Source organism: Fistularia commersonii, chromosome 13, assembly GCF_037954325.1.
Source record: "Fistularia commersonii isolate RoL2024-O1a breed Wild chromosome 13, RoL_Fcom_v1.0, whole genome shotgun sequence".
NCBI classification, from domain to species: Eukaryota; Metazoa; Chordata; class Actinopteri; order Syngnathiformes; family Fistulariidae; genus Fistularia; species Fistularia commersonii.
In genome coordinates, this window is record NC_141296.1 from 2,794,174 (window position 1) to 2,814,494 (window position 20,321).

General features: G+C 39.7%; 1 protein-coding gene across 3 annotated transcripts in view; it reads right to left on the reverse strand.

Moving 5' to 3' along the window:
- Nucleotides 1-20,321, reverse strand: part of spock1 (SPARC (osteonectin), cwcv and kazal like domains proteoglycan 1) — a 151,372-nt gene that overhangs the window by 31,302 nt on the left and 99,749 nt on the right. For all 3 annotated transcript variants that reach the window (XM_086158272.1, XM_086158271.1, XM_086158273.1), the window contains exons 6-7: nt 17,463-17,595; nt 3,315-3,435 (exon numbers count right to left, since the gene is read on the reverse strand). In XM_086158272.1, coding sequence (XP_086014398.1) covers nt 3,315-3,435; nt 17,463-17,595 — 254 coding nt within the window. The remainder of the gene's footprint in view (nt 1-3,314; nt 3,436-17,462; nt 17,596-20,321) is intronic.

Genomic DNA, 20,321 nt, shown 5'->3' on the forward strand with positions numbered 1-20,321 from the left:
AGTCAGACAGCGAAAACAACAATGATACTATGACAGAAAAAAAAAAAAAACATTATCACGAAGTGAAGGCAGAAAGAAGTCAATTAAAAACTATTAAGTAAACTCAACAACATGGCAGCATGTTTAACTCTGACAGTCCCGGCTCCCTTCCTGTTCACATTCTACACCTCTGACTTCAGCTTCAGCTCGCAGTCCTGCAACCTGCAGAAGTTCTTGGACGACTCGAGGCCGAGTACAGGAGCTGGTGGACAGTTTTATGGAGAAGTGTGGACTAAACCATAGCAGACCCCAAAAGCAAACTTTTCTTTGTGTCCGAGTGAGACAATTCAGAACTGGATGTTGGTATGTTCTTGGACTCTTTTAGGTAAAGGAAGGTAAAGGAGGACATCTTGGACCCAGGTACTAAAACAAAAACAGTCCAATATGGCTCTCTGAATGTCCTCCATCTGCTGTGAAGGTTGGTTTAAAGCAGCTCTTCACACTCTAAACCTCTGACTTCAGCTTCTGCTCGCAGTCCCGCCACCTGCAAGAGTTCTCGGACGACTCTGCAATGGTACTGTCATGGTACAGAGGTGCGGCGGACAGCTTTATGGAGCGGTGAGGACTAAACCACCTGTGACTCGAGGTAACGAAGACAAAAGAGTTGGTGGTGGACTTTAGGAAATGAGGGTCCGGTCCAAACCCCACCTCCATCAATGGGACAGATGAGGACACCGTGGACAAGTACAAGTATCTGGGTCACCTTAAAGACAATAAACTAGACTGGACTGAAAACACACATGGAGTATACTAGAAAGGTCAGGGCCGCCGCCTGTTCTTTCTCAAGAGCCTCAGGTCTTTCAACGTCTGCAGACATTGGTGTCCAGGGTCATCTTCTACGCGGTAGTGAGCAGGGGCCGGAGGCCGAAGGCAGCCGACGCTTACAGACTTAATGACCCGATCACGAAGGCCGGCGCCGTCCAGGGGCTTGAATTGGACTCGTTCTTGGAGTCACATAATGTTGTGCCACATTGCTAACACTGACTAAAACAGCGCGCCCCTAGGAGACAATATAGGAACTGCATTTTTATTTCAAAAAAGTAGTTCATGATTTTTATGTAGATTTATCACCCGGGCCGGGTTTGGGGCCCCAGGCGGGCCAGAACCGGCCCGCGGGCCGAACGTTTGCCACCCCCGCTCTCCGAAGTGACAAAGCAAAGTTGTTAAGGAAAGCTTTACCAGAGCCCAAAACTAAACTTTTCTTTAAACTAATCTTTGTGTCTAAGTGTTCTTTCTCAGGTCTTTCAACGTCTGCAGAGCCATGCTGCAGGCATCAGTGTCCAGCGTCATCTTCTACGCTGCAGTGTAGACTGAAGGCAGCCGACGCTAACAGACTTAATAAGCTCATCAGGAAGGCCGACGCCGTCCTGGGAGCCGAATTGGACTCGTTAGTGAAGACGTCTGGGAGGAGGAGGCGGAGGAAGCCGCTCGGTATCAGGGACGAGGCCTATCAACCCTTGCATGCTGCGCTGAGGTCCTACCAGAGCACCTTCAGCTGCAGACTGAAACCACCGAGAAGCACCACAGAAGGTCCTTCTTAGAACCTTAGGTTACCATCAAACTATATAACTTTCTGCAAGAAGGAAACCTGACAGCAATGAAATCCAAATCAGGTTTCAAGTGAACGGACGCCTCACGGAAAATACATTTCCATCCGGATTAATAAAGGTCTATTCTCAAAATTCGTATTTGAATTTTGATTAATTTAAAAACAATAAATCAAAATTCAAATACGTTTTCAGTTCCATTTGTCTGCGATAAAATTTCATTTCAGTTCATTTTACAAAACTGCAATACCAATTTCACATTGAGATTTACAAAAAAAAAAAAAAAATCCTCCATTACGCCATTACGCTCAGTGTTTAAAAAAAAAAAGGACATATTTGACTTCAGATAAACTTTATTGATCCCCATAGGGGAAATTCTTTTTTAAATGCATCTTTTTTTTTTAAAAAAAGAGGAAAAGTTAGAAAAAAGTAGATATATTATATATTATGGATATTATTATGATTTCAGTAAAAAGAGCCTAATGGTTTGTTCTAAAATGTAAAATAAGTAAGATTACCTTGATCCCCATATGTTTACTATCAAAACATTGAGCAGCTTCTATATATATCTATATATCTAGCCATATCTATATATACTGTATGTGCATCTTTTTCTTAAAAAACAAGAGAAAAAATTAAAAAAAGATATATATATTATTGATAGTATTATTAAAATCAGTTAGATAAGATAAGATAAGATACTTTATTGATCCCCATAGGGGAAATTCTTTTTTAAATGCATCTTTTTTTTTAAAAAGAGGAAAAGTTAGAAAAAAGTAGATGTATTATATATTATGGATATTAGTATGATTTCAGTAAAAAGAGTCTAATGGTTTGTTCTAAAATGTAAAATAAGTAAGATTACCTTGATCCCCATGTTTACTATCAAAACATTGAGCAGCTTCTATATATATCTATATATCTAGCCATATCTATATATACTGTATGCCAATCTTATCTTAAAAAAAAAGAGGAAAAATTACAAAAAAGGTATATATATTATTAATAGTATTATTAAAATCAGTTAGATAAGATAAGATACTTTATTGATCCCCATAGGGGGAATTCTCACAACAGCATAACAGATATGGTGTCATTTTATCTTAATATGAATATAAATACAATATAAATAGAGAGACAATTAGAAGGTAGCAAAATATATCCACAAATAAGCATGTTTTTAATGGTGACGATCCATCCTTTTTCTGCGCCGCCTTCTTTTAGATTGCATTTCTCGTCCACAATCTCTCCGTCCGTCAGATGAAATCCCATTTTCATGACAAACAGCAAAACACACACACACACACACACACACACTCACTCCATCATCGCTCCCCGTGGTTGACAGAGAGAGAAAGGAAGTTTAAGGTGGTGTGTTGATAGTCGGGAAGAAAATAACACGAGTCAGGGAAGAGGAAAGGGAACTCTGTGAATCGCTGGAGAAATTCACAAATCATTAGGGTGTAGTTTTTTTTTTTGCGTGTGTTGGAGAATCCTGCTGTTTCTTTCAAAGACGACCATTTTAACCCCCAAATGGCTCAGGTTGAATACAAAAAAAAAAAAAAAAGGGCTTTTTCTTCAAAAATATCCCGCTGTTTTCTTTTCCGAGTAGCTATTCGTATACCGCAGTCACTCAAAGCGACAAAAAAAAAAAAAAAAAAAAAAAAAAGGTCGTATGGGCTAATATGCATGCTAGAAGCTTCGTTTATAGGAATATGAAATACTTACTCGGGGTGTCTTTCTTGTGCGATGATCTGCTTGGCTCCTGACCCGGCAAACAGGGACACAATCCATCACATTTCACTGAGATCTTCTTCCCAGACAGGCAGCTCTGGAACTGCAGCTTACACTGTAAAACACACACACACACACACACAAATGTGTGATCGATGCTTTCCATCAACCGATGTAACAGTCGGGAAAAGGGGTCGCACAAGACGACAGCAGTATGTTTGATATTAAATATTTGAAACAAAAAAGTGTTTTTTTTTCAAGTTTTATTTATGTATCTTTCAAATTGAATGTCCTTTTTTTATAATATAAATTTCATTGACCCCCCCATAGTTGTCTAATTGTCTCAGTATTTATATTTATACTAATTTTTATTGAGAAAAGAATTTCCACAATTAGCAAAATACATCCACAAATAAATACAGAGAACATCAACAACATTATAAACAATGTTTATTATAATTTAAGATAGGATATACTTTATTGATCCCTATAGGGGAAATTCTTTTGTCACAGCAGTGTAAACATTACAGTATCAATAAATATAATTATAAATATAAATGAATAGAGAGAAAATTAGAAGATGGCAAAAGACATCCACAAATAATTAGACAGCAGAGAGAACAACAACAACAACAACAACAACAACAACAACACAACAACGATAAGAATGAATAGAATAGAAAAATACAAAAAAAAAAGCCAGTAAAGGTGAAAATAGAAAACCAAAACAACAACAACAGCAGGCATATGAACATAAACAGAGTGACAATAGCAATGACAAAAATCAACAAAAATAAGCAGGATGCGAATTATTCCCCATCTCCGGTGATGTTCTTCATCTCGACCATAAAGGTGTTGGTTTTGGTTTCTTTGATTTGTCCAGAATTTCTATTTATTTTTTTTCTTCACTTTTTTTTGGCTGCTATCAAAACATTTGGCCGCTTCTATTGATGCTACTCTATGTGCATCTTTTCTGATATCTTATATTATATTATATTATATCATATTACATTACATTATATTACAGTATATTACATAGTATTACATAATATTATATATATATGTAATATATAATATATTTAATTATATATAATTATTCTGTCACAGCAGCATAACAGTTACATTGTCATTAAAATAAAAATAAATATAAATATAAATATAAATAGAGAGATAATTGGAAGACAATTAGCAAGGGCATCAACAACTAAATAGATAGAAGAGGGAACAACAACAACATCATGGATTAGAATGGACAACAGAATATAAAAAAACAAACAAAAAAAAGGCACCCAAATTTACAACAACAAGGTTGGGAACATAAAAGAAGTGACAATAGCAATGACAAAAATCAACAAAAATAAGCAGGATGCGAATGACTCCCTATCTCCGGTGATGTTCTTCATCTCGACCATTAAGGTATTGGTTTTGGTTTCTTTGATTTGTCCAGAATTTCTATTTATTTTTTTTTTTACTTCACCTATTTTTTGGCTGCTATCAAAACATCGGGCAGCTTCTATTAATGCTACTCTATGTGCATCTTTTCTGATATATTGTATTATATCATATTTTATTATCTAGTATTATATAACATTTTATATATATGTAATATATAATATATATATTTAATTATTCTGTCACAGCAGCATAACATTTATAGTGTCATTAAAATAAAAATAGATATAAATATAAATAGAAAGATAATTAGAAGACAATTAGCAAGGGCATCAACAAATAAATAGACAGAAGATGGAACAACAACATCATGGATTAGAAAAAACAAACAAACAAAAAAAGAGGCAACCAAATTCACAACAACAAGGTTGGGAACATAAAAAAAGTGACAATAGCAATGACAAAAATCAACAAAAATAAGCAGGAAGTGAAAGGGCTGAGACCAAAAAGGATAAAATATACGACGGATTCCGAGCACGACACGTGTGAGGTAGTGATGTTATACGTTCCTTGTCGTTATTTTGTCATTTCCGCGCGGCCCAAGAGGCTTCGGTAATTATCAGGTTTCTCATTGGCGCCTGGTTCCTTTTTAAGCATATTAATGCGCGGATATGTTTTCACCGGTTTGGTCACTTATCTTCGATGAACAGATGTGTCCATTAGCCGGCCAGAAGCCGTACAATTAGACTCAGAGGTGGCCAGTATCATTGTGCTCTTCACAGCAGCGCAGACCTAATGCATTGCAAATAGCAAGACGGTTGACTACAGAATGCAATTTAACAATACAAATCACATTCTGGGTAGGTGAGGAGTAAGAAATTGTTTAGACTAGTTAGGGAAAAAAAAAAAATCCAATTAAACATTATTCCAAATAATATAATGGAAAGTGAGATGGGTTATGTAAATTCTGTTTGTAAGATGATGACTCGAGGCTCTGGTTTTACACAGAACATGACTGTGCATAAAAACCCCGAAAGATATCCTACCAAATCATGCCTTATACCGGCCCGACCTCCACCGGCGAACATTTTTTATTCACACATTGTAATTCAAATTTATCATTTCCTCCCTGTCACCTCTTTGATAGCGATGCTAATGTTGCGTAATGAAATTTGTTGACAAAGGGAAAAGCGAAGCCGTCCTGCTCTCAACATATTGAATTAGCTGCGTGAGAGGAGAGAAAGGGAGTGAGAAAGCCCAGGAATATAGATGACCTCCTCTAATCATTGTCAGCAGACTGAGAGCTCCAATGAATCTTCATGTGTGTCCCTCTCCAGTAGTTAATTTGGTTTTAATGAAACCAGACTAATGAAACTTGATACGGGGGGAGTTAAAAAATTTGGGTTTCAAAGTCCATTTCGATTTACAATTTTGAAGGGACTGGATCCTGCGGCCGCAGACGATGCATTTCTGCTGCCGTCATCGGGATCTCCAGCTCACTGGAACGGCACCTCCGAATCCAAAACCGGTTCGGGGAGGAGGTCCTGCCTCTGAAGAAGGAGCCGAGCCAATCCATCGACGTTCCCGGCAGTGGCGGGCCGTGCATTTCACATCGAGGCCTTCAGCAGTGCTCCATTTGTCACTGCACTCCTCAATAACTCTTTTATGGCTATAAAAATGACCTTTCTTAATCTTTTCTTGAAAAGTCCATCTTGAAAATGGCACCTTCAGCCACCATGGGTTGACAAATTAGCTATTACGTCAACGCAACTGTATTTGTGTTCATACAGATGCAGGCTGCTAGCTCTGGCTAGTACACTCTCTGACTATCCAATCAAAAGTGACACGCTGACGTTAGCATAGCCTTCTAGAAGGCCCTTGGTTGAAACCACAGTTTCATGACACTTGTTTTTTGCCTGAGCACCTGTGAATCTGATTCTGCAGGCCCCCAGGCAGATTTCTTTGACTTTGACCCTGCCTGGCAACAAGTGCCGTAATTTCCGGACGATAAGCCACGACTTTTTTCACTTAAACAACGATGGGGCTAATATATGATTTTTTTTTGGGAGGGGGGCTCAGGAGCTTCACGCTGCTAAAACATTTATCCTCGTCACATCGGACCGATGAAATGACAGGGAAACTCTGAGTCCGTTCAACTCCGACACAGAAGACAACGACTTTGACGGTTTTAGTGCGCAGGAGGAAGCCCGAGATAGCGATTAGCTAACAGCTATGCGGCTCATATTGAGGTGCGCCCAATAGTCCGGAAACTACAGTAATGTCTGAAATTTGATTGACTAAATGCTTTCATATGAAAATACATGTGTAGAAGCAACACAGCCAAGGAAAAAGCTAATCATGGACAAATTATAATTTAAATCAGCTTGTGATTGTGATACTTTTTAGGCCTGCAGAGAAGAACTTGAAGGCCCACCACTGGTTCCCACCCTCACCTGTGGTCACGAGCTATGAGCGTCGACCGAAAGAACGAGACGGCGGATACAAGCGGCCGAAATGAGTTTCCTCCGCAGGGGCGGACGGATTCATTTCCATAGAGGGTCACCAATTTGCACGTTTTCCATGAAATTAAAAAAAAAAAAAAAAAAAAAAAATACAAGATCTGCCGCTCGAGGATAAAAATACAGGTTCTAACACAACTCGCTCATTCATGCCGGGAGGACGTGAATATTCAGAATCTCACTCCAACTCCATTCAGCTACTGGACACTTCATCAGGAAACGGGATCACGGGAGGACGTGAAAAACAGTATTTGCACTATTTTTTTTTTTCAAAATGGCACTGAAAGACGGCAGCATGTTGCAGCAGCTCCTATTATTTAACCTCTGTCTCTCCTCTTTCTGGACTTATTGATCCACACACTCCTCTTTCACAAGTGGGACTAGATACCACAAAAAACTTTGTGGTGAATTTTGTCTATTCTCACCTTTGCTTTTTTTATTCTGATGTCTATTTAACTGTGGGTGTCTTTTGCTATCTTTTACTTTTCTCTTATTTATATTTCTACTCATATTTATTGATACAGTCATTATTGCGCCGCTGGAACAGAAGAAATTCCCCTATGAGGATTAATAAAGTGTATCTTTTATCTTGAAAAGAGTGTTTATCTTTACGAACCCAGTCTGGGATTGTAGCAAAGCACAAAAGACTACCTTCACCTGCAAGTCAGAACTCCCCAGAGGGCGTCCGCAGATGTTGCCGTAATTGTCATTTAATGGCCAACTTTGGTGCCCAAAATGTCTCGTCTCTGAGGTTGAGTCAGCAAATTGCAGATTTTTAGTCCCTACGAAGCTGTCAAGAAACAAAGTTTCCTCCAAAAAAAAAAAAAAAAGTGCAAAAACGGACCCAGGGGCTAATTTCAAATTTCCACAACAAGCAGTGTGGAAGACTTGGCATGTCTGAAGGACACTGATGTAAAGGGCGTCAGTCTAGGACAGCGGTGTTAAACTCACAAAAGCACGGCCTAATTTGGTGCCGGGGGGGTCGGACCAGAAAAATCATAGCATAACTACCTTGAAGGAACACGTAGTTCAATTTTTAAAAATTAAATAAAAAAAAAATCATTAGATGTGATGAACTGCTCGTTTACAAAATTCACGATGAACAACCTGAGAGTCATTAAGAAAAGAAAGTGCAATTTCAACAACACTATGCCTCAGTTCTGTCTTCTCAGTTCTGCCTGCATTTTGTTGTATTTTGCCCCACGGCGAGTCTCATAGCGCCACCAAAACTTGCTGCATTTTCTTGGAAAACCCTGCACTCCATGTCCATTTTTATTTTTTTTGATGACATTTTGCTGAAGAGGGTGTCGGGGCCAACGGAAAACCGGGTACAACTCTAATAATAAGTAAAAATGCTATTCACACACAGTGTTGTGCCATGTTGCTAACACTGACTAAAACAGTGCACCCATAGGAGACAATATGGGAACTGCATTTTTATTATAACATAAGTGTGATTTTTAGATATATTTTCAAATTGTAGATTTATTCCACGGGCCGGATTGGACCCCCTGGCGGGCCGGTACTGGCCCGCGGACCGTACGTTGGACACCCTCGGTCTAGGAAGTACCATAACTTTGGATTCTAGGAGAAAAGTTGTTGAGGGCAGCTTTGCCAGAGCCTAAAACCAAACTTTTCTTTTAAATAATCTTCAGAACTGCATGTTGGTATGTTCTTGGAGTCTTTTAGGTAAAGGAGGAAATGTCGGACCCAGGACGCTAGACAAAAACAGTCCAATATAGCTCTCTGAATGTCCCCGATCCCTGGACCGCCACCGGTCGCCAAAGCAAATCTTTCTTGGTACAAATGATAGTTTTTTTCCAGCTCTTATTTTCGAAAAACGACTGTTTTCGCCTTCGCCTGAATGCCGCACTTGACTCTGCCGCGCCATTTCACACATCAGCTACCACAAGCTAGTCCTTGAAAAAAAACGATCCAGAAACAAAAATCGCCGGAGAGCTTTTTCGGGAGGAAGCGATAAGACGGAAGAAGCATCGCGAAGAGATGACAGCGTAGTGACTCTACATGATGCCGAATTGATATCATAGTGCAAAATGATTGTAATTGTCTAATATAGATGTTTGCCCCAGGTAGACTTCGGACTCGGTCTATTTCACCCCAGTTCTAACAAAGGCCTTTTTCATATATAGGTGGGATGACTACAAAAACGTTAGGTTACAAATTAATCAAAGTTATCGGTGAGTCAGTTAGGAAGCCAATGAGAGACCATCGATTTTATCTCCTTGCTCACAAAAGCTTAATTGCAATGTTAATCTGAGCCAGTCGATTTCCCTACCAGAAAAACCCCAAACATATATTAGGCAATATAGAGACACTAACAATACAAACATAATAATATTCTGACATCTCTGTTGGGAAAAGTTGCCTCGCAATGTCCTGTTAGATAAACAATGCTGTTTATAGCATTATGCCCTGAATATCCTTTTCATTAAATCACAAGAAACATATGAATTAAACATGGCGGGACTTTATATTTCCTATTCCATTAAAGCGCCGTTCACCTTGAGGAAGAGAAATAGCTTTTTTCCAAAAGGGAGACGTTGCGTTCTGAAACGAAGAAAACGGTAAGCGGAGTCGGTCGTTCCCGATTCAAGAACCGAAAGTTCCCGATTCAAGAACTCCTCCTGGCCTTTCCAAGTGTTGTCGAGCAGGACGCCGAACCCGCTGAACCTTCAGCCGCTCCCACGCCGAAGACTTCATCCACGATGGGTAAAAATGCGGTGAATAATTTCCCGTAAGGGGCTGGTTAAAATATTCCAAATTCCAAATAAAAATCCTGCGACATGCCCTTTTGACATTCTGAAGATAGAAACTGTCAACTCCTCGGTGTGATCACTTTCAACAGCAGCTTTCTTATCAAGGCCAAGCTGAAGAAGCCCTTCTGGGCGCTGCTAATGCTACGCCATGCGACAGCGCTCCACTCCAACAAGGTCAGCTGAATAAATGCATGGCAGGGCTTGTCATTTTGCCAGAATTGTGGGTCATTTTGCCACCTTAAGGTCACTTGCTTCATTTTTGGCCCAGATGTCCTCAGCCATAAATGACAGAGCTCAGATGAAACTAAACCTGACAAGAGTACTTTCACCCTCTCCTGCAAGATGGGGCTCAACGTCAACCTCTACTGTCACAGCAAATGACCCGTGGATGAGTCTGGATTTTGATGTGCCACTCTTTTATTAGTCTTAATATTGTTTTCAGGTTCCCAAATAGCCGCCTGGTTCGGGACATTGGAATGTAAGATGTCGTGCTGGCAAAAAAAAAAACAGACAAATGGGTGCCTTAGCCACCTCCTGCTACATCTTTAAACCTCTTTTTCAGCGGAAAAGCTCAAAATGCGGAGCGTTAGAAGTGCATTGCACTGAGAATGTTTGGACAAAAATAGGTCTTAATGATTGCAAGTTCACATTTTACTTTGTCATATAGATCCCGTACAGCGACATTACATTCAGCCTGTTATTTATGACCATTAGAGTTGTGTAGAACAGCGTTGGCAAACCCCCGGGTCGCGGGCCGGTACCGGTCCGTGGGTTCTTTGGTACCGGGTCGCACAGAAAGAACAAATAACTCACATAATTTCCGTTTTATTTACAATCCGAGCTTTATTTTGAAATATGAACGAATTCTCTCTGTTACATCAATCTATGACAATTTATTTAAAATTTTTTTTTCATCTATTATTTAATTTTTTTTTTCATCTATTATTTAAATTTTTTTTTCATCTATTATTTAAATTTTTTTTTCATCTATTATTTAATTTTTTTTTAAATTATTTTTAGTTTAACTTTACCCCCTCTGGAGCAAATAAAGTTTTTCTGATTCTGATTCCGATACTTGATGTCAAGATGCTTCTCTGGGTAACGTGATACACTGACGCTAATAATAAACACCCACAAGCTAGCTAAACGAATAAAAAACAGACGACAGCGCCGAAAACCCTGTTGCTATTTCCGAAATCATATCCGTGTGAGACGGGCTTTTCTGTAGTCACGGCAACCAAAACGAAATCACGGACTTAAGCAACACACCTCAGGTGTCACTGACTCCCATTAGCCCTCCATAGTGTCGTTGCAGAGAAACAAGCTCAGGGTTCATTGATTTAGCTTTATGGTGAATTGTATTTTTCATGTACTTTATATTTGTTTCGTGGTGTATCTTATTTTGAGGGCATGTTTAAGCGTTACCATAGCGACCAGAGGGTGTTAGGGGGCAGAGAGGATGCTACTCTTGTTATGTCGCTGACGCACGTCAGGAGGATGATGCTAATAAAGTTACATACAAGTGCACAGTGGATTTATGTTTATCATTATACAAGATAAGATATACTTTATATATCCCAAAAGGGGAAATTCTTTTGTCAAAGCAGCGTAACAGTTATAGTATTAGTAAATAGGAATAGAAATATACATCGTACTCTCACTTTTCGGGGGTTACGTTCCAAGACCCCCCGCAAAAAGTGAATTTCCGCGAGGTGATAATTTTGATGCTATTAACCCTTTGAGAACCAACCGCAAAATGTATTACGCTTTCCACACTCTACACACTTTTGGATAATTGTAACGTACAAGAAACATTGGAATACAATACAACATTTATTTTGTATCGTCATCACCCGTTTTGCAATTTTACTCAGGCTTAAGGTCGCTGTCCTTCTAATGTTAGCTTCGTCTTTCTTGATGTAATGAACTGTAGATTTGTTAATGCTGTAACGGCGGCCAACTTTTAACATATGGAGAAGTTTTATCTTTTGACCAATAGTTAGCATCTTCCTGCTACGCTTGGGGTCTTTACCAGCATTTTTGGGTCGATGCTGGGTGTTTGGGAGGCATCCTAGAGCGTGGGGTGTCACAAAAAAATTTGACACTTTCACAAACTGAATAGCGCCAAGTGGACAGTGTTCACGCTTACAAGAACAGCAGCCAAGTGGACCTGGACATTGTATGCTGGGAAAAACCTACAAGGAGATCAGCTTCTTCTCTCCAAGAGCCAATCAACATGAGGAACAACATGTGCAATCAGCCAATAGCATGCTGAGCACGGATCTACTTAGCCAATGTTATTCCGTACGAGATCTCGCGTGGGTACAATGGTGGGAGCGAGAGTTTAGCGGGGGAGATCTTGTATTCTATTTATTTTATAAAATGAATTTTAGTTTGATTTTACTATATCTTTTACTGTTTTTTTTTTCTTTTTAGGCTAGAATATGGTTATTTCATCATGAAAAATAAAATTTGAATCCGTGTAGTAGCAAGGATGCGAAAGCGAGGGTCTACTGTAAATATAAATAAAGAGATAATAAGAAGACAATCAGAAAATAGCGAAAGGCATCCACAAATAAATAGACACCAGTGAGAAGAAGAACAACAAGGATAATAACGGACAACAGAATGGAAAAAGAAAACAGCACGGGTGAAAATAGACAACCAAATAACAACAACATGGATAGAAACATAAAAAGAGTGACAATAACAATGACAAAAATAAACAAAAACCAACCCGGGTTCAGTCCCACCGTATTTCCAAAATACCACAGTTTTCCTATCGGTCGTATCGTTTTATTTTGTCGTATTTATCCGTCACACCTTAAAGGCCGGTTTGAAAATATTATCTGACATTAAACCGCTCGGCCGCCGCTTGTGTGTCTACTAGAGCAGTGATTCTTAACCACAGGGTCCAAACTTGAGCGCCACCTAATGGGCCGCAAAAAAAAAAATCTGTTTTGCACATGTGGGCCGCGAAGAGCTGCGGGACGCAATAACAACTCCCGACCATGTGGTGGCGCTAATGCATCGGTCGGTTGTTACTTTAACCAGCTCCATAAATAAGGAGAAAAAAACCACTTAGCTAGCTGTAAACAAACAAGATGGGAAAATATTTAAAATATTTTAATATTTTATATTTTTTATATTTTATATTTATATTTATTTTAATGTTTTATATTTTAATATTTTAATATATATTTAAATATTTAAAAATATATAAATATTTAAAAAATTAAATATTTTTATTTAAATTTATTTAAAAATATAAAAATGTATACAGTGTGTGTGTACGTTTGTGTGTCTCTGTCCAAAAAAAAAAAAAAAAAACCTCACTAACCCAAGCTTCCTATTCTGTATATTTCCTGTGCATCGTGTATTTGCAAGTGTATTTGCAGTCCCTATGTCCTCTATTGTGAGTCGCTTTGGATAAAAGCGTCTGCCAAATGCTATGTAATGTAATGTAATTTAAAACGAAAAAATGAAGACGACCCCCCGTCAAAAAGGACATTTTCGCGCGAGCACAATCCCGACTTCATTAAGTACGACTTCGTAAACGGCGGTAGCGCCCGGTGTGTGGAGTGTGTGTTAACGCTGTCTAACGAAGCACTTAAGCCGTCAAAACTACAGCGGCGCCTGGAGACCGAGTGTCCGACGCTTGTGGGAAAGCCGGTGGAATTTTTCAAGAGAAAAGAAGATGGGCTGCAGATGCGGAAAAGATCGATGGTGTCGCTGACAGGCAACTCTAAAAGTGCACTGAAAGCTAGCTACCTCGTAGCCGGACGTGTGGCACAAAGTAAGAAACCGTTTTATTTCATTTTATTTGACAAGGTTTTTGCTTGGTAAACTGTAAGTGGATTTGGTTTATTGAATTGAATACAAATCAAACCAAGAGTGAGATGATTATAAACCTAGACAGTGTATATATACTGCTCAAAAAAATAAAGGGAACACTTGACCAACACAATGTAACTCCAAGTCAATCACACTTGTGTGAAATCATAGTGGGGAAGCAACACAGATTCATTTTGACTTGTTTTAAGGACATTACATCAAAGTTGGATCAGCCTGGAGTTTGTTTTTACACTTTAATTTTGAGTGTGATTCCTAATCCAGACCTCCATGGGTTGATACAATTGAATCCATCGATCATTTTTGTGTGATTTTGTTGTCAGCACATTCAACTGTGTAAAGAGCAAAGTATTCCATAAGAATATTTCATTCATTTAGATCTAGAATGTGTTTTTTAAGTGTTCCCTTTATTTTTTTGAGCAGTGTATATTAAATAATACATATTAAATAATACATAATATAATTAATAATAATAAATACTATAAATTGAAATTATATTTAATGGGCACTGGGCTACTCTGTACTGAAAAAAATGGGCCTCAGGGTCAGAAAGGTTAAGAACCCCTGGTCTAGAGGACTACAACTCCCGCCCCACTGCAAAGTGAGTAGATAAAACGCCCACTGGTAATGACTGATGATAATTCCTGACCTAATTTTTTTTTTTTTTTTACCAGGATAAAAAAAAAAAAAAAAAAAAAGTACTCTCACTTCATTGATTTGGGGCAAAGGTGTTTGTCCCTCTCAAGGAGCTGATGGGTTTTTTAATGAAACAGTGATTTACACGGGTGAAACTGGGAAGTTAAAATAAAGGGAAGAGGACAGGAAAGGAGAGTGAAGGAGAAACCGACGACTTAGTAGGACGGGACCTCGCGGGAGATAAAAGCCGTCTTCTAGTGATATTGAGAGAATGTGTGTGTGTGTGTGTGTGTGTGTGTTTTCTAGGATGCTAGGATGGAGGAGGCATGTAATGCAATAATAAAACAGGACCAGAGAGCAGAGACCAGTGAATTGAAGAGCAGCTCACTGGTGATAAGAGTTGAAGTTGTGCTTCAGTGACTCATCTCTCCACCTGCTAAACTGAACTCTATCTAAATTATAGTGGAAGGCGCGGAGATGCTGCAGTCCTTCTCTTCATTTTGTTCTTCCTCTTGTTTTCGCTTTCACGGTTATCCTCCCCGGCGAAGGCTGAGTTCAACCGTATGGACCATTAGTAAGGCCTGTATCCAGAAAAAAAAAAACCCCAAAAATGTGGAAATAACAACAGTGTAAGGATACCTCATGCCTCTTTCGCGTCGGAATTTGAGTCAATCTATGTTCATTTGCAGGCGCATTAAACAAAAGGCAAGGAAATGTATACGGGGTTATCAATAACAATCTACAAACACCAAGGACGACTCATAATGGCTGAGCCGGGTTTCTGGAGAAGTCTCCGATATCTGACCCGCTTCCATCTGTCATTATTATTGTCATTATCTGTCACATTGATCACCTTCAGAGGGTGATAAAACGGTAGAGCGAGGAGAAAAACAAGCCGGGGACGGAGGAACGATGCAATAAAATGAAGGAAGGGGGATGATTTAGAAGAGAAAGGAAAGCAGGAGAGATTATTTTGAGGACCTATCGATACCTTGTGGAGGCGACTTAGACCTCAAAAAAACGTATTTTTGTTTCTTACGGTGTTACCAGCAAAAAAAGTGTTGCACCTTTTGGAGCCACTTTCAAAATGTTGATTTTGGGATTGGAGATTGTAGGCTTTATGGGTTTTAAGTCTTTTTGGTCACAGTTCTACTGGTCTTACAAGCCTTCTTTGGTGATCCTCCTCTGACCAACGCAGGCCTTTCGGTAAAGGTAATATTGCAGTCAGCGAAAACTACCTCATTAAGAGCCAAAGTCAGCGGCTTAAAATCTTACCCAAGAAATATTATAAGTCCGAAGCTGGACTTATGGTGCTGTTTGAGGTCAGATCTTTGCTGATTTCCAGGATCAACCCGCTAGTTTGCTCCACAGCACCTGCATCCGTCTCTAAGAAATCTTCAGGTCGGACACAAAGATCCACCAAATCAACTTACCTGGACATCCCTGATTCCTCGCTGCTTATTTCCGATGTCAAAACTTACCTGCTTCTAAGTCTTAGGTCCAGTTTAGTTACACCTTACTAGTCTTTACTTTATGGTTGAACGTTGCACTGGTTCATCTGGGCATTTCCCTTCAGGGGTCGCCTCAGCAAATCAACCTTCTCCTTCTCTGGATCCTCCTCTCTCACACCAACTGCCTTTATATCCTCTCTTGGGACGTTCATAAATCTTCTCTGGTCTTCTTCTAGACCTCAAGCACTCAGGGTCAACAGTCCGGAGCGTAGGAGAGTGTGGAGAAGAGGTAAAGAAAGGGGTTCAAGGAGGTTGGGATGGAGAAAAAAGTGTCGGGGGTACGAAGAGATCGAGGACTGAGCCAGAAGGGAAAGGTGGCCAGAGAAGGTCAGAGAAGCCGGGCTGAGATGTTTGGGTCATGCACAGAGCCAACCCTCTCAGTTTGGCTTCTCTGACCTTCTCTCCAAAACATCTAACATTCTTCTTCTTCTCCTTTGGGCTTTTCCCTTCAGGTGTCGCCACAGCGAGTCAACTTTCTCCATCTAACCCTGTTCTCTGGATCCTCCTCTCTCACACCAACTACCTTCATATCCTCTCTCACTACGTCCATAAATCTTAGGTCTTCCTCCAGACCTCTTACCTGGCAGCTCCAATTCCAGCATCCGTCTACCAATATATTCTCCATCCCTTCTCTGTACATGACCCGACCATCTCAGTCTGGCTTCTCTGACCTTCTCTCCAAAACATCTAACATGTGCTGTTCCTCTGATGGACTCATTCCTGATCCTCTCCATCCTGGTCACTCCCAAAGAGAACCTCAACATCTTCATCTCTGCAACCTCTAGTTCTGCCTGCTGTCTTTTGGTCATTGTGACAGTTTCTAGTCCAAACATCATCGCTGGTCTCACCACTGTCTTGTACACCTTTTCTTTCATTCTGGCTGATAGTCTTCTATCACATGGAACCCCTGACACTTCTCTCCACCCATTCCAACCTGCTTGGACAAAACATCTAACATGATGGACTCATTCCTGATCCTATCCATCCTGGTCACTCCCAAAGAGAACCTCAGCATCTTCATCTCTGCGACCTCCAGCTCCCATCTTTTGGTCATTGTCACTGTTTGTAGAGCATCTCACCACTGTCTCCTCCACCTTTCCTTTCATTCAGCCTGATAGTCTTCTATCACATCGTACCTCTGACACTTATCTCCACCCATTCCAGCCTGCTTGAACCCATCTCTTCACCTCTTTTCCACACTCTGTTGACCCTAAGTACCTGTAGCCTCGCCGTTCCACCCGAGTTCCTCTCCTTCACACACATTAACTCCGTCTTGCCGCGACTAACCTTCACTCCCCTGGTTTCCAGAGCAAACCTCCACCTCTCTAGATGTTCCTCCACCTGTTTCCTGCGTCTCACTACAGCATCACAGTATCATCTGCAAACGGCATCATCTTAAAACCGATAAAGATGCTAAAAAGACAAAGAGTTCGGTGAGGTAAAGGAGGAGCTCACCTTGGAGGAGTAGGTGTGGCCGTCGGAACCGCACACCGGATTCGAATGGAGCGCCGAACATATCTTACAATTCCCACGAGCACTTGCTTGGAGTCTGTGCTTGTGGCCTGAGCTGCCTTTCCTGGGCTTCACGCTGAGAGAGAACAAAACGTAGGAATTCAAACCCAGATAGGAGACTTTCTTCATTAAAAAAAAAAACAAAAAAACGTGGTCATTAGATTATTGCCCGTATGACATCACGTACGGATGATGCTGAAAATGCCGCTTTTCATTTTTTTTTTAGCAAAAAGTACCTTGAAAGAAGACACCAGACAGTCAAGAGGATAAATCTGTTTTTAAACGTGTTGAAAGAAATGAAGACAGAAAATCACACGCACAAAAAAATTTGGATATTTATCGAGGATTTCCACCTTTTAAAGCGTTTGAGTGAATTTGTGTGGGATGGGAAACCGAAGGGCAATCAGAACTCTCCAGACAGGAATATTATCAAAGCTGGGAGGATCAGAACCACACTGAGCAGAAAGTTTGATTTAAGTGTCTCCGGTTGTCAGGGGTAACCGAGGCAGATCCGATCATTATCGGTCGATCAAGACCTTTTCGATAACAAGTGTAATTAAGTGTGATCTAAATCTCGCGGTTATTTTCTATCAAAGAGCTCTCAGATCCGTCCATCAGCACAAACAGAAAAAGCAGACTCAGGTGTAATTTCCCATTTTTTTTTTTTTTTTTTTAAATCTTTTCCCGCATCCACGCTCTTTTAAAACGACGTTCAGAACCTCGACGGCATGTCGTATTTTTTTTTTTTTTTTTTTTTTTGCAGGCTTGCAAAACCCCGATCGGAGCACGAGCATCGCACAGGTAGATTAAAACCGCGATGACAGCAAAGGTAGAAGGAAAAACCAGAAAGCTGATCTGGTCTGTCTTGACGTGCTTCCCTTCATCCGTCTTCCGGCTTTTTTTTTTCCCTCCACTCCTATGGAGCCGCTCTTTGCATATTTCCAGTCAAGCACGAGAACAGCTCAACCATGAAATATGTAGTGCATACTGACAAATATAAATTTGAAATACAGCACCGGAGATATAAGCAGACACATAGACGTATTACCCTCGGAGTTATGAAAGCAATCTCCCGCTTTCCTTCTCGACCCGTGACTCCTTCCTGCATACGTGACTGTTCTCGCGCCGCCCGCTGAGACTTTCAACGTCGCTCTAATTCGGAAAGACTCTGATTTCACGGCGCTCCGGCCCCCTCGCAGCGGGACACGGAGGGCGCAAATTAAGACCGGAAGCCTCGGTAAATGTTTCCGAGTTATGGCTTTGTGGTTATGTAAATGTTCCCGCCGGCAGCTATACGTTATCAAACGATGAGGGAACTTAAATTCGAAGTGAAACACATCGAATGGGGTTGAAGTAGAGGTTTTTGCCTGGAGAAATGTACTTTGACAGATTATTTGGAGACAGGATTAATTTTTTGGATTGTACCGAAACAGAAAAGGCTCTGTTTTAAAAAAAAAAAAAAAGGTCATTTTTAGTGCGAGAGATTAACGGCGGTGAATTAGCGTCTTGTTTCTGTATCTGTATTAAATGTATTCCGAATGTCTTGAGAACACCGATACGTGATTTGACATGAGGAAATTCATGCTGCAATTATTATTTAAAATTATATCATTTACCTTCAAGAAACAGGTGAAAACTTTTCTCTTTCAGGACTTTTTACTGCGCCGATGCCCCAGATCAGGTTAGGCACCAAGTTAGGCTATGTGTGTGTGAGTGTGTGTGCGTGTGTGTGTCTTTGTCAAAAAAAAAACAAAAACAAACAAAAAAAAACAACAAAAAACTCACTAACCCAAGCTTACTGTTCTGTATATTTCCTGTGCATCTTCTATTTGCAAGTGTTATTTTGTTATTTGCAGTCCCTATGTCCTCTATTGTAAGTCGCTTTAGATAAAAGCGTCTGCCAAATGTAATGTAATGTAATATAATTGCATAAAATGAGCACGAAACCGAACAATTAGGATTACAATAAAATGATAATCGTGCTCCAAAGCTACAGTGAAGGTGGCACATAATAGATGTAAGGTGAATCTTCAGACGCAATAAGCAGCAAGTGCAACTTCTAATTAATTTAATATGCGCAAATTAATTAAAACCAAGTTTCATAGGAACTGATGACTTAAAAAAAAAAATCAATTAAACCCAAGACAGTGGCAAAAAGGCATTCAGATGTCTTTTGGGAGAAAATGCTCCTTGAACTGAAAAATTGAAAAACATTTAATTTAATGGCAAACACAGAAAACACAAAAACATTTCTGTCTGATGGAGCACCCAGTCTATGTAAGAGTGCACAGAGGGATCAAATAACAGCATTTATTCCATTGGAATTGACTGTCATTGTACATATCAAACTTAGCACAATGTCAAAAGTGCTTCTAATAAAAAGTTTCATTCACATAATCTAAAAAAAAACCAACAAAAACGGCAAACGACGCAGAAAGAAAAAAAAATTAATTCAAGAATCGATTTTGTGTTTAGTTTCTTTCTTTCTGTCTATATATAAATGTATAAATATATGTATATATCTACACACACACACACACACACACATATATACAAATACACACACAGGACTGTCTCAGAAAATTAGAATATTGTGACAAAGTTCTATTATCATTCTGTAATGCAATTAGAAAAAAACAAAAATTACTTTTTCATGATATTCTAATATTTTGAGATAGGACTTTTGAGTTTTCTCAAGATGTAAGCCATAAACAGCAATATTAAAATAATAAAAGGCTTGCAATATTTCACTTGATTTGTTATGAATCCAGAATGTATGACATTATTGTTTTTGCAATTGCA